Raw genomic sequence first — 12,961 nt, forward strand, 5'->3', positions numbered from 1 at the left:
CGCCGGCATTTGATATGCATATTTTGCTAGGTACTTAGCCAATTTTTGATATCTTGTTTGCCTTTGGAAAGTTCTAGCCTTGATCAGAGTCAAACTTTATAGCATGTCTTATGACTACCTCCCCTTTTGGGCTGTCTTGGCTTTTGCCAAGGCAAACTTAGGGACTGCTTTGTGACATTTCTGCGGTATTCTGGCTAGCCTTTTGAGCTACCTTCAACCTTGAATTGCCTTGGCTTTGGCCAAGGCAAAACTCGGAAATTGCTTTGCGATATTCTAACTAGCTTTTTGGGCTACTTCCAATTTTGAATTGCCTTGGCTTTGGCCAAGACAAAACCCAGAAATTGCTCTGCGATAGTCTAACTAGCCTTTTGGGCTGCTTCCAATTTTGAATTGCCTTGGCTTTGGCCAAGACAAAACTCAGAAATTGCTCTGCGATAGTCTAACTAGCCTTTTGGGCTGCTTCCAATTTTGAATTGCCTTGGTTTTAGCCAAGGCAAAACTCGGAAATTGCTTTGCGATATTCTAGCTTAGAAATTCATCATGACACTGTTCTTCAGCTAACTTGAGTGATCAAGTCAAGTCATCTGTTGAATGTGTGTATCATGGTGTATTTCTAAGTTACATCGTGCTTTGCTTATCACCATATCTTTTCTTGGAACCGCCAAGCTCATTTCATTATATGTATTCTGTAAAAAGGAGTACAAAAAGGGATAATTTTGGCTTATCTTGCCTTATCATTGTATAGGTCACTTGTACTAAACATAGTATTTTTTGAGCATGTTGGCGTTCCAACTATTCTTTAACTCTTTTCCATCCACTGTCATGAGATGATATGAGCCAGGGGCTATCTCCCTTGTGATCTGGTATGGTCCTTCCCAATTTGCAGTGAATTTCCCCTCTGCCTTGCCCTTTCCTGTGGCTGCTGTTCGTCTAAGCACCAGGTCTCCCACATGCATAGGCCTGTGCTTGACTCTTTTGTTGTAAGCTCTGCTCATTCTCTCTTTGTTTGCTGTGAGTCTCAGCTCTGCTAGCAACCTTACCTCTGGCAGAAGGTCTAATGATTCCCTCATGAGTTGTTCATTGGTGCCTTCATCATAGTACTGCACTCTGAAACTGGGCAGGCCAACCTCTACCGGTAATACTGCTTCTGCTCCAAAGGCTAACTTGTAGGGACTTTCTCCTGTCGCCTCTTTCTCAGTTGTTCTATTGGACCAAAAAATTTCTGGTATGAGGTCTGCCCATGCACCCTTAAAATCCTCGATTTTCTTTCGCAGAGCTCCAAGGATCTGCTTGTTCTCCGCCTCGGCCTGTCCATTGCTCTGTGGGTGGCATACTGATGCGTAAGCAAACTTGATTCTTAGCTCTGCGCAATAATCCTTTACCGGTGTGCAATCGAATTGTGTCCCGTGATCAAAGACCAAACTTTCTGGGATGCCAAATCTTGTGATGATGTTTCACCATATGAAGTCTTTCATTCGTTTCGCTGTTATGCTTTTTGTGGGCTCTGCTTCTATCCACTTGGTGAAATAATCCACTGCCACGATCAAGTATCTTCTTCCTCCACTCGCGGCTGTAAACGGACCCAGGATGTCCATTCCCCACTGAGCGAATGGTATGGGATTGATGATTGGTTGCAGATCATTTGAGGGCAGATTGATTACTGGAGCGAACTTTTGGCATTTGTCGCATTTCTTCACGTATGACTGCGAGTCACTCACCATGGTTGGCCAATAGTTCCCTGCTCTGAGAGCTTTTAAGGCTAGTGTTCTACCCCCAATATGATTACCGCATATTCCCTCATGAATTTCTTCAATGATTCTCTGTGATTCCTCTGTTGAGACGCATCTCAGCAGGGGTAGGGAGAAGGATTTTTTGTACAATCTGCCCTGGTAGATCACAAACCAGTGTTCGTTTCGCTTTATCTTCTTCTGTTCTGGCTCTGCTGTAGGGAGACCCCTGCCAAGCTTGTATGATACTATACTGTCGTACCACTGAGGCTCTGTGCTGATGGCATTTACCATAGGCCTCTTATCGATACTCTTCTCTTCCTGTACTTCCACCATCACTGTTCTTTCCAGGTCTTGCAGCGAAGAGCTTGCTAATTTTGAGAGAGCATCTGCTTGGCTATTCTCTGCTCTGGGGACCAACTGGATCTCGAAGCTTTCCAACTGGGCTACTGCTTCTTTCATCAGTGCCAGATACCTCTGCATGGACGGTTCTCGAGCTTCATACTCGCCTCTATACTGACTGGCCACTAACTGGGAATCTGTTTTCAACACGATTTTCTTAGCATCCGCTGCCTTGCACATTTGAATGCCTGCGATCGCTGCTTCGTACTCTGCTTCATTATTTGAGGCTTTGAACTTGAACTTTATGGCATATTCAAAGACATTACCTTCTGGTGAAGTCATTATAATGCCTGCTCCTGACCCCGTAACTGCGGCTGAGCCATCTACATATATCTGCCAGGTCCCCAGAGGCTCCTCCTCTTCCTCGTAAGATGCCTCAGCTATGAAGTCTGCTAATGCCTGTGCCTTTATGGCCGTTCTTGGCCTGTATTCAATATCGTACTCTGAGAGTTCTACCGCCCATTTCAGCAGTCTGCCTGAGGTATCCAGCCTTCGCAATGATTTCTCCAAAGGCTGATTTGTTAATACTTGTACCTTGTGAGCGTCGAAGTATGGTTTCAGCTTCCTGGCAGCTATCATAATTGCGAAGGCCATTTTTTCGATCAGGGGGTACCTCTGCTCTGCGGGGTTGAGAATGTGACTGACGAAATATACTGGTTGTTGGGCCTTGTCCTTTTCCACTATTAAGGCTGCTGCTACAGTCTTTTTGGAGGCCGAGATGTACAACTGCAAAACATCTCCTACTTCTGGTCTGGCTATTGTTGGGAGGCTCTTCAGGTGATTCTTTACCTCTGCGAATGCCTTTTCTTGCTCTGCTTCCCACTTGAATGTTTTGTTGCCTTTCAGTACCTGAAAAAATGGGAGGGATCTATCTGCAGATTTACTGATAAAACGAGTGAGTGCTGCCATCTTTCCAGTTAATCTCTGTATATCTCGTATGTTTTTTGGCTCTGGCAAGTTGAGTATGGCCTCCACCTTCTCTGGGTTGGCATCTATTCCCCTTTCACTGACCAGAAATCCCAAGAATTTTCCTGACTTAACACCGAACACACATTTCTTTGGGTTTAGTTTCATGCCGTACTGTCTCAACGTAGCAAATGTTTCTCGCAGGTCAGCGATGTGATCAACCTCTTTTTTGCTCTTGACTATGGAATCATCCACATATACTTCCACATTCCGGCCCTTTTGCTGTGCGAATATCTTATCTACAAGCTTCTGGTAGGTTGCACCCGCATTTTTCAGGCCGAATGGCATAGCTTTGTAGTTATAAACTCCAGCGTCTGTGATGAAAGCAGCTTTCTTACGATCTGATTCGAGTAAACTGATCTGATGGTAGCCGGAAAATGCGTCCATGAAACTCAAGAGAGCGTGCCCACTGGTGGAATCAACCAGCTGGTCTATTCTGGGCAATGGGTAACAGCCCTTCGGACAGGCCTTGTTTAGGTCCGTGAAGTCTACACACATCCTCCATTGACCATTTGCTTTCTTTACCATCACAACGTTAGCCAGCCATTCTGGGTAATCGCACTCTTCTATGAACTTGGCTGCTAGCAATTTGTTGATTTCTTCTTGGATGGCTACATTCTTCTCTGCCGAGAAATTTCTCTTCTTCTGTTTCACTGGCCTAACTTCTCTGCTGACATTCAGTCTATGGACCATGACACTGGGGTCAATCCCTGGCATTTCGTCCGCTGAGAAAGAAAATATGTCTGCGTGCTCTCTCAGCAGACCAATGAGGTTCACTCTGAGGGATAGATCTACGTCTGTGCCAATTCGAACCGTCCGGTCTGTCAACCCTTCCTCTAATTCTATCTCCTCAGTTTCGTCAGTTGACGTGGGTTCCAACAGACCTTCCTCCCGATGCTCGAAGTTTTCCATGCTTAACAACTTGTCTTTTTTGCGCTCTGCTCTCTTTCTTTTTCGAGATTGGGGAAGTTCTTCTTCTGCCAGTGGTGGGGGTCTGGGTGGTTGTTTTAGCGCAGTGTGGTAGCACTTCTTAGCCTGCTCCTGACTGCCTTTGACCTTGGCTGAGCGGCCATCATTTGTCGTATACATCATGGTGAGGTGATAAGTGGAGACTACAGCCCCTGCGTCATGGATGAATGGTCTGCCAAGAATGACGTTGTAGGCTGCGGGGACTTTCACGATCATGAAGTCTACCATGATGTCCTTGATATCCTTCCCTTGGCCAATCTGCACTGGCAAACTGACTATCCCTTCTGGTATCACTGTGGCTCCTGTGAATCCGATTACTGGGTAATTGACTGGCTTTACGTATTTCTCATCAATTTGCAACTCTTGGAAAGCAGGCCAGAACAAGATGTTCGCAGAGCTACCTCCGTCTATCAGAATACGGTGGATTTTTCTGTTTGCTACGTTCAGGGCTAATACCATAGGGTCGTCATGGGGGTATATTATGCCTTTACAGTCCTCCTCTGTGAAAGTGCACTGCGGGATTTTTGGAGGGGCGGGCCACCTGCCAGAATTATGGTAATTAACCTGGTGTTTGAATTCGCTCACACTGGCCTTGGCCCCGCTAACAGTGGTTCCTGCTACTTGTACCTTGTGAGCGTCGAAGTATGATTTCAGCTTCCTGGCAGCTATCATAATTGCGAAGGCCATTTTTTCGATCAGGGGGTACCTCTGCTCTGCGGGGTTGAGAATGTGACTGACGAAATATACTGGTTGTTGGGCCTTGTCCTTTTCCACTATTAAGGCTGCTGCTACAGTCTTTTTGGAGGCCGAGATGTACAACTGCAAAACATCTCCTACTTCTGGTCTGGCTATTGTTGGGAGGCTCTTCAGGTGATTCTTTACCTCTGCGAATGCCTTTTCTTGCTCTGCTTCCCACTTGAATGTTTTGTTGCCTTTCAGTACCTGAAAAAATGGGAGGGATCTATCTGCAGATTTACTGATAAAACGAGTGAGTGCTGCCATCTTTCCAGTTAATCTCTGTATATCTCGTATGTTTTTTGGCTCTGGCAAGTTGAGTATGGCCTCCACCTTCTCTGGGTTGGCATCTATTCCCCTTTCACTGACCAGAAATCCCAAGAATTTTCCTGACTTAACACCGAACACACATTTCTTTGGGTTTAGTTTCATGCCGTACTGTCTCAACGTAGCAAATGTTTCTCGCAGGTCTGCGATGTGATCAGCCTCTTTTTTGCTCTTGACTATGGAATCATCCACATATACTTCCACATTCCGACCCTTTTGCTGTGCGAATATCTTATCTACAAGCTTCTGGTAGGTTGCACCCGCATTTTTCAGGCCGAATGGCATAGCTTTGTAGTTATAAACTCCAGCGTCTGTGATGAAAGCAGCTTTCTTACGATCTGATTCGAGTAAACTGATCTGATGGTAGCCGGAAAATGCATCCATGAAACTCAAGAGAGCGTGTCCACTGGTGGAATCAACCAGCTGGTCTATTCTGGGCAATGGGTAACAGTCCTTCGGACAGGCCTTGTTTAGGTCCGTGAAGTCTACACACATCCTCCATTGACCATTTGCTTTCTTTACCATCACAACGTTAGCCAGCCATTCTGGGTAATCGCACTCTTCTATGAACTTGGCTGCTAGCAATTTGTTGATTTCTTCTTGGATGGCTACATTCTTCTCTGCCGAGAAATTTCTCTTCTTCTGTTTCACTGGCCTAACTTCTCTGCTGACATTCAGTCTATGGACCATGACACTGGGGTCAATCCCTGGCATTTCGTCCGCTGAGAAAGCAAATATGTCTGCGTGCTCTCTCAGCAGACCAATGAGGTTCACTCTGAGGGATAGATCTACGTCTGTGCCAATTCGAACCGTCCGTTCTATCAACCCTTCCTCTAATTCTATCTCCTCAGTTTCGTCAGTTGACGTGGGTTCCAACAGACCTTCCTCCCGATGCTCGAAGTTTTCCATGCTTAACAACTTGTCTTTTTTGCGCTCTGCTCTCTTTCTTTTTCGAGATTGGGGAAGTTCTTCTTCTTCCAGTGGTGGGGGTCTGGGTGGTTGTTTTAGCGTAGTGTGGTAGCACTTCTTAGCCTGCTCCTGACTGCCTTTGACCTTGGCTGAGCGGCCATCATTTGTCGTATACATCATGGTGAGGTGATAAGTGGAGACTACAGCCCCTGCGTCATGGATGAATGGCTGCCAAGAATGACGTTGTAGGCTGCGGGGACTTTCACAATCATGAAGTCTACCATGATGTCCTTGATATCCTTCCCTTGGCCAATCTGCACTGGCAAACTGACTATCCCTTCTAGTATCACTGTGGCTCCTGTGAATCCGATTACTGGGTAATTGACTGGCTTTACGTATTTCTCATCAATTTGCAACTCTTGGAAAGCAGGCCAGAACAAGATGTTCGCAGAGCTACCTCCGTCTATCAGAATACGGTGGATTTTTCTGTTTGCTACGTTCAGGGCTAGTACCATAGGGTCGTCATGGGGGTATATTATGCCTTTACAGTCCTCCTCTGTGAAAGTGCACTGCGGGATTTTTGGAGGGGCGGGCCACCTGCCAGAATTATGGTAATTAACCTGGTGTTTGAATTCTCTCACACTGGCCTTGGCCCCGCTAACAGTGGTTCCTGCGTAAACTGGCCCTCCTGTTATGACCAAAATGTCGCCCATTCTCTTTTGGTCTGCTGGATAGCTTTGATTGGGTTCCGCCTTCTTATTGTCGGACCTATTATCATTATCTCTGTTCTCATAGGTCCTGCTATACGAGCTTTTTGCTTTGAATTGAGTCAAGTATCCCCTCCGGATCAGATCTTCGATATTATCCTTCAAATGAGTGCATTCTTCTGTGAGGTGGCCATGATCTCTGTGAAAGTCACAGTACTTTTTTGGGTCCCTGTACTTGTTGTACATTTTGGGAGGTCTCTGCCACTTCTCGTCTTCTTTGCTGATGGCAAAAATTTGAGTTCTGGATGCCACTAAGGGGGTATACTCATTAAACTTCCCCCTTTTTTCAGTTTTGAATTCGTTACCTTTGCCTCTGCCTGGTCCCTGCCAGTCTCTTCTTGGCTGTGGGTTTTCTTTTCTGTCTGGGTATTCTTTTTTGTATGGCTCTTTCTTGCTATGACTACCGTAATTGTTCTCACTTGCCACATATCGACGTGAGGTTGCTCTGCCAATTTCTTCACTCTTTATAAATTCATTTGCCTTTCCCAGTACCTCTGCCAGGGTTGTGAATGATTTTCTGCCCAGATAACTCTTGAACTCTCCATCCCGCAGACCAGTCATCATGGCCAGGACTGCTACCTCTTGCTGCAACTTGGGTATATTCGACGCCTCCATATTGAATCTGGATATGTATTCCCTCAGAGATTCCTGAGGCCCCTGGATGACTGACATCAGCTCCCCTGTCATCCTTTCTCTGAAAATGTTTGCCACGTATTGGGTGCGAAACAAGATAGCTAGCTGCCGGAAAGATGTTATGGTGCCTTTGGGTATTTTACCAAACCAGCTCTGTGCCATCCCCTCTAGAGTGGAAGGAAAGACCTTACACCACATAGAGTCTGTGTTGGTATATAGCATCATGTGTCCCCCAAAGGCAGAGAGGTGATTCGTTGGGTCTGTCTTTCCGGAGTATTTGCAGGTGGGCATTTTTATCTTTTCCATTCTTTCAGAGAGTATTTCATCGCAGAAGGGAGAATTATCAGGCTTAACTACTGCTCGGATGGGATTGGGCGTACCTGACACGGAGTGGTGTCTATGACTGGGTGCTTGTTCAGTCCTTGCCCGGGGTTGAGCTCTGCTTGGTGTGATACTCTCTGCTTCATACTCTTGATTATCAGCCCCTTCCATGTCTTGCTGCAGATTCCTCCTCCAAACATTCGGACTATGTTGGGGTCTGGGACGTTTTCTCCTCTTCTCAACCTCAACCTCTGGGGCTGTTCTCATGACCTGGGCTTGTGGGGTTGTTTGAGTAAGGAATGTCAGGACTTCTATTGCTGTGCGCATCTGGTCGGGTGAGAACTGTGCCCCCAATCGTGCTAGTGAGGCACTGGTTGGAATTGGGATACCCTGGCCCTGGCTAGGGGTTGCCATAGCTCTGGGTTGTGGTGTCTCTCTTGGCGGACCAAGACTCTGAGGCATGCCGAACAAGGGTACATTTGTGGTTCTCTGGTTGTTTTTTGAGGTGGGTGGTTCTATCTGCTGGATTATCGGTTTGCTTGACTCAGTCATTGTGTGAGAGGGTAGGTCTTTTAGAAGCAAGGTCTGGGAAGTCCCCTCCTTCTAGCGCCACTTGTTCCGAGTATGGAACTGGGGGAGCCCTGCCTGGTGATGTTGCCCTGTCAGACAGAACGAACGTAAGCTAACCTCGGGGGTTTAACCGAGGAAACCCCCTCCGATGCCTAAGTCAGCAAATGAGATAATGCTCTAGAGAGAGAAAGTAGAGAGGGTTAAGAATTGTACTTGTATTGAACGTGTCCGCAAATGAATGGGGACGGCAGTATTTATAGGCGTACTATTCAGTACTTTGGCCTATTCAGATGTTGCCGCGTGTACGCTAGTGATGTACTTGTTGTTTGTCCTTTTACTTAACGACGTATCTATGTTGTCGTCTAGCAGGTCGTTTCCCCGCAGACCTGAGGGTCTGTGCGGTTCTTGAGGACTTGTGGTACTTTCAATAGGTACTTCCTGCGGTTGCTTTGCTTGATCTGTCTTATCAGATGTCCGATGGTCTGCTGTGACATGGATGATCTGCTAGGTTACTTCTACTCCGTACAACTAGTCCCCAAGAGTAGGGCTGACTACTTGGAGTTAGACCTGCTCTTTCAGTGTTTTTTGGCTGCATCCTGTACAACTAGTCCCCAAGAGTAGGGCTGACAACTTGGAGTTAGACCTGCTCTTTCAGTGTTTTTTGGCTGCATCCTGTACAAATTCTGATTATCTTTTTAATGAAAAAACGGATGGAAGGTTTCCTTTTCCTATGATCTGAAGTCATTGTTCTTTTTAAGATCCAGGAAGCTTAACTTATTTCTCCATTTCAATTTTGGGCATTTTGTGGATTGTGAAACTGCAGATGTGGATTCGAGTGTTGTGAAATTTCTGAAGAATAGTTTTGAAAGAGCTTATTTCATTGAGATCCTCTATAGAGAGAAAAAATGGCGACAGCCTAGTGTATTGAAAAATCACCATTTTTGCACCTTCAATCTTTGGTTGAGGCCATAGCGAGGCACAAAAAGGGTAAGAAGAGTAAGAATTCTGAACTAGAGCCCCAGAGTAAACAAACAAAGGTACCTAAACAAAAACCTAAAGCGAGGAGGAACCTTCATCTGAGGACGATAGCTGGTAAGATGAGACAGAGAAGAAACGGTGGCAGTTGTTCCGGTGCCGGAGGTAAGTGCGCAGCCACACCACTCCTCGTGCACGGAGGCTATTTGTATCCCCTTCCAGCCTATTACGAATGCGTTTCAAACACCGGCGGTGAGTGTGCCAGTAGCCAGTAGTTGGAGGTCTACTCTATTCCCAAGTATTCAAGAGGAAGGATTGGATTTGTCTGCTGCTCAGGCAAACCCAGTAATTGAACGGAATGTCAACTTTGTTACAATTGATTTTGATGATGTCAAATCTGAGATTGAATATTGGGAATCCTCCGTTGTGTGTTACATATTTTTAATTAAACCACCTTTCCATATTGTTATTGCTGTTGCTAGAAGAACATGGGGAAAATTTGGAATTGTTAAAGTAAGCTTGTTGAAAAATGGAGCTTTCATGGTGAAGTTCAGAAATATAGATGGCAGGAACAAAGCCATTGAGGCAGGGCCGGTTTTATTTGACAGTAAGCCGGTTATCATGAAGCCTTGGGCACCGGGGTAGATGTGATGAAAGACAAAGTTTCTAATGTGCCCATTTGGGTACGATTCCCTGGTCTCGACTTGAAGTATTGGGGGAGATCGTCTTTGATGAAAATAGCAGGGATTCTTGGTAAGCCCATCAAGACTGATAGAGCTACTGCGGAGAAAGATATCCTTGACTATGCTAGAGTCATGGTTGAAGTTGCAGTGGATGGGAATTTCCCTAATGAAGTTGAATTCATTAATGAATTGGGGATGAAATTGGTACAACCAGTAGAGTTTGAATGGAGACCCATTATTTGTGGTGATTGTAGGGGGGTTGGGCATTACGTGGAGGAATGCAGAAAGAAAAAGATAGAGGTGCAGAAAGCTTTGCTAGAGAGACAGGAGAGGAGAAGGCCTGTACAACCACAACACCAACCACCACAATGCCAGCGAAAGGCTTGGGTTCCTAGGGGCACTCAAGTTCCACAGACCACCCAAGTTCCACAAGTTCTACAGAGCAATCAAGCTCTTACTGTTGATAGTGATGTTGGAGGCAATAGGGAGACTGAGGTGATTGGTGGTTCTATAATAGAGAATATAGGGCATGATTGTATAGTACATGAGGAGGGGCTTCTCCACCCCCTCATGGATAGAGTGGATTTCTGGAATGTTAGGGGCCTGAATAATCTTGACAAACAACGAGATATTAAATGGTTTTTAAACCATTATAACATTGGGTTGTTTGGGCTGCTGGAAACCAGGGTGAAACCTATCAACTTTCAAAAGGGTTTTCCTGGTATGGGTTCGGATTGGAGTGTTGTTACTAACTATAATAAGCATCCTGGTGGTCGGATATGGGTTATTTGGTTATCTGAGGTGTTTTATGTCATGCCGTTAGTTATTGGGGATCAATTCATTCATGTTAATGTGGTCCACAAAGCAACTGGAGTTTCCTTTGGTTATACAGTTGTTTATGCCCACAATGATCCTGTCCAAAGGGTGAATTTATGGGATTCTCTAGAGGGAATTAGTGCGAGCATCTAAACAGTGCCTGGATTGTTGGGGTGATTTTAATAATGTGCTTAATCTTTCTGATAGGTTTGGTTCTCCTGTCACTTTGCGAGAGGTGGAGCCTTTCAGGCTTTGTCTTCGTCAGTGTGGGCTTGTGGACCTCCCTTACACAGGGGTTTATTATACGTGGACGAATAAGCAGATTGGGGATGGGAGGGTGTGCTGTAAAATTGATAGAATGGTAAGTAATGATACCTGGAACTCTCTTTTTCCTGGTGTTGTTTGCCAGTTCTACCCAGAAGGTAGTTTTGATCATAGTCCGTGTGTTTTGAGCTTGTTCAATCAGGTGGGTGGCGGGAAAAAATCATTCAGGTTTTTCAATATGTTGACTGATGCTCCATCCTTCATGTCTAAGGTTCACGATACTTGGTCACTGACTGAGGTCCATGGGACTATAATCTACAAGATGGTCACTAGGTTGAAGTTGCTAAAGCCTGTGATGAAAGCTTTGAATATCGAGATATTTTCGGATATTGAGAATTCAGCTGATACTGCTTACAAAGAACTGATTGATTGTCAGAATAGGTTACAGCTTGATGTGTGTAATGTTCAAAGGATAAGTGAGGAGGCAACAGCTAGATCCAAGTACACTTTTGCTAATCAGGCTCGAAATAGTTTTCTAAGACAAAGAGCCAAAGCTTCTTGGCCTCAGCTTGGTGACGCTAACACTGCCTACTTTCATGCGTGCATTAGAAAAAGAAAGTTGAGGAACAATGTATATAGAATCCAAAACACTCAAGGGACCTGGCTGGAGAAGCCTGATGAGGTGATTGGTGCCTTTGTGGAGTACTATAAAGGACTACTTGGTACTGATGTTGCTCACAGAAAGGCTATTAATATTGATATTGTAAATCTGGGCCCTATTCTGACTGATGGTCAGAATACTCAGGTTTGTAGATCGTTTTGTCCCGAAGATGTCAAGGCTGCTTTGTGGAAGATTGATGATAGCAAGGCTCCTGGGCCTGATGGTTATTCTAGCAAGTTCTTTAAAGAAGCTTGGAGTGTGATTGGAGCTGATGTTACCGAGGCAGTTTTGGATATCTTCAATACTGGTGTATTACTAAAACAAGTGAATACTACCACCCTCACTTTGATTCCCAAAGTTGAACATCCTGAATTAGTAACTCAGTTTAGACCTATTGCGTGCTGCAATGTGGTGTATAAGGTTATCTCCAAAATGCTTTGTACACGGCTTAAGGAAGTGCTTCCGGATTTAGTAGATAAGGTGCAAGGAGCGTTTGTGTCTGGTCGGTCAATCATACAAAATACTTTGGTTTGTCAAGATGTTGTGAAACAGTACAATTGCAAGCACAAGCCTCCTAGATGTACAATCACGGTTGACTTGAGGAAAGCGTATGATTCTATAAGCTGGGATTTTATCAAGGACCTGTTGCACGCGCTTCATTTTCCCGACATGTTTATCAGATGGGTTGTCCAATGCATTTCCTCCCCGTCTTATTCCATATGCTTGAATGGTGGGCTTCATGGGTTCTCTAAAGGTAAGAAAGGCTTGAGGCAAGGGGATCCTATTTCACCCTTGTTGTTTGTGATTGCTATGGATCGGAATATTTTACTAGGATTATGAAGAAGGTGAGTTACTCCGATCATTTCAATTTTCATTATAGATGTAAAGTGCTTAACCTCACCCACCTCATTTTTGTTGACGACATTATGATCTTCACTAAGGGTGAGGTTCGCTCGGTTAAAATCGTGAGTAAGGCATTGAAGCTTTTTGCTAAGTGCTCTGGCTTAGCTGCAAACATGGAGAAAACGGCAATTTATTTTGGAAGTGTTCCTGTCGATATTCAGAATGATATTCTGCATTGCTTTGGGTTTGTGAAGGGGTCCTTCCCGTTTAGATACCTAAGTGTTCCTTTGAATGCTAAAAGGGTTTCTGTAGTGGCAGATTGTGACATTTTGGTTGATAAAATTACTATTAGAATTATGTGTTGGAGCTCCAGACATCTCTCATATGCAGCGA

At 45.0% G+C, this 12,961-nt stretch overlaps 1 protein-coding gene across 1 annotated transcript; it reads right to left on the reverse strand.

Annotated features, from left to right (window-relative positions):
- Positions 1-6,235: 6,235 nt before the first annotated feature.
- Positions 6,236-8,308, reverse strand: LOC130471309 (uncharacterized). The gene has a single exon (XM_056841360.1). The coding sequence runs from the start codon at positions 8,306-8,308 to the stop codon at positions 6,236-6,238; it is 2,073 nt and encodes a 690-aa protein (XP_056697338.1).
- Positions 8,309-12,961: the final 4,653 nt, after the last annotated feature.

This window comes from Spinacia oleracea, chromosome 4 (assembly GCF_020520425.1).
Source record: "Spinacia oleracea cultivar Varoflay chromosome 4, BTI_SOV_V1, whole genome shotgun sequence".
NCBI classification, from domain to species: Eukaryota; Viridiplantae; Streptophyta; class Magnoliopsida; order Caryophyllales; family Amaranthaceae; genus Spinacia; species Spinacia oleracea.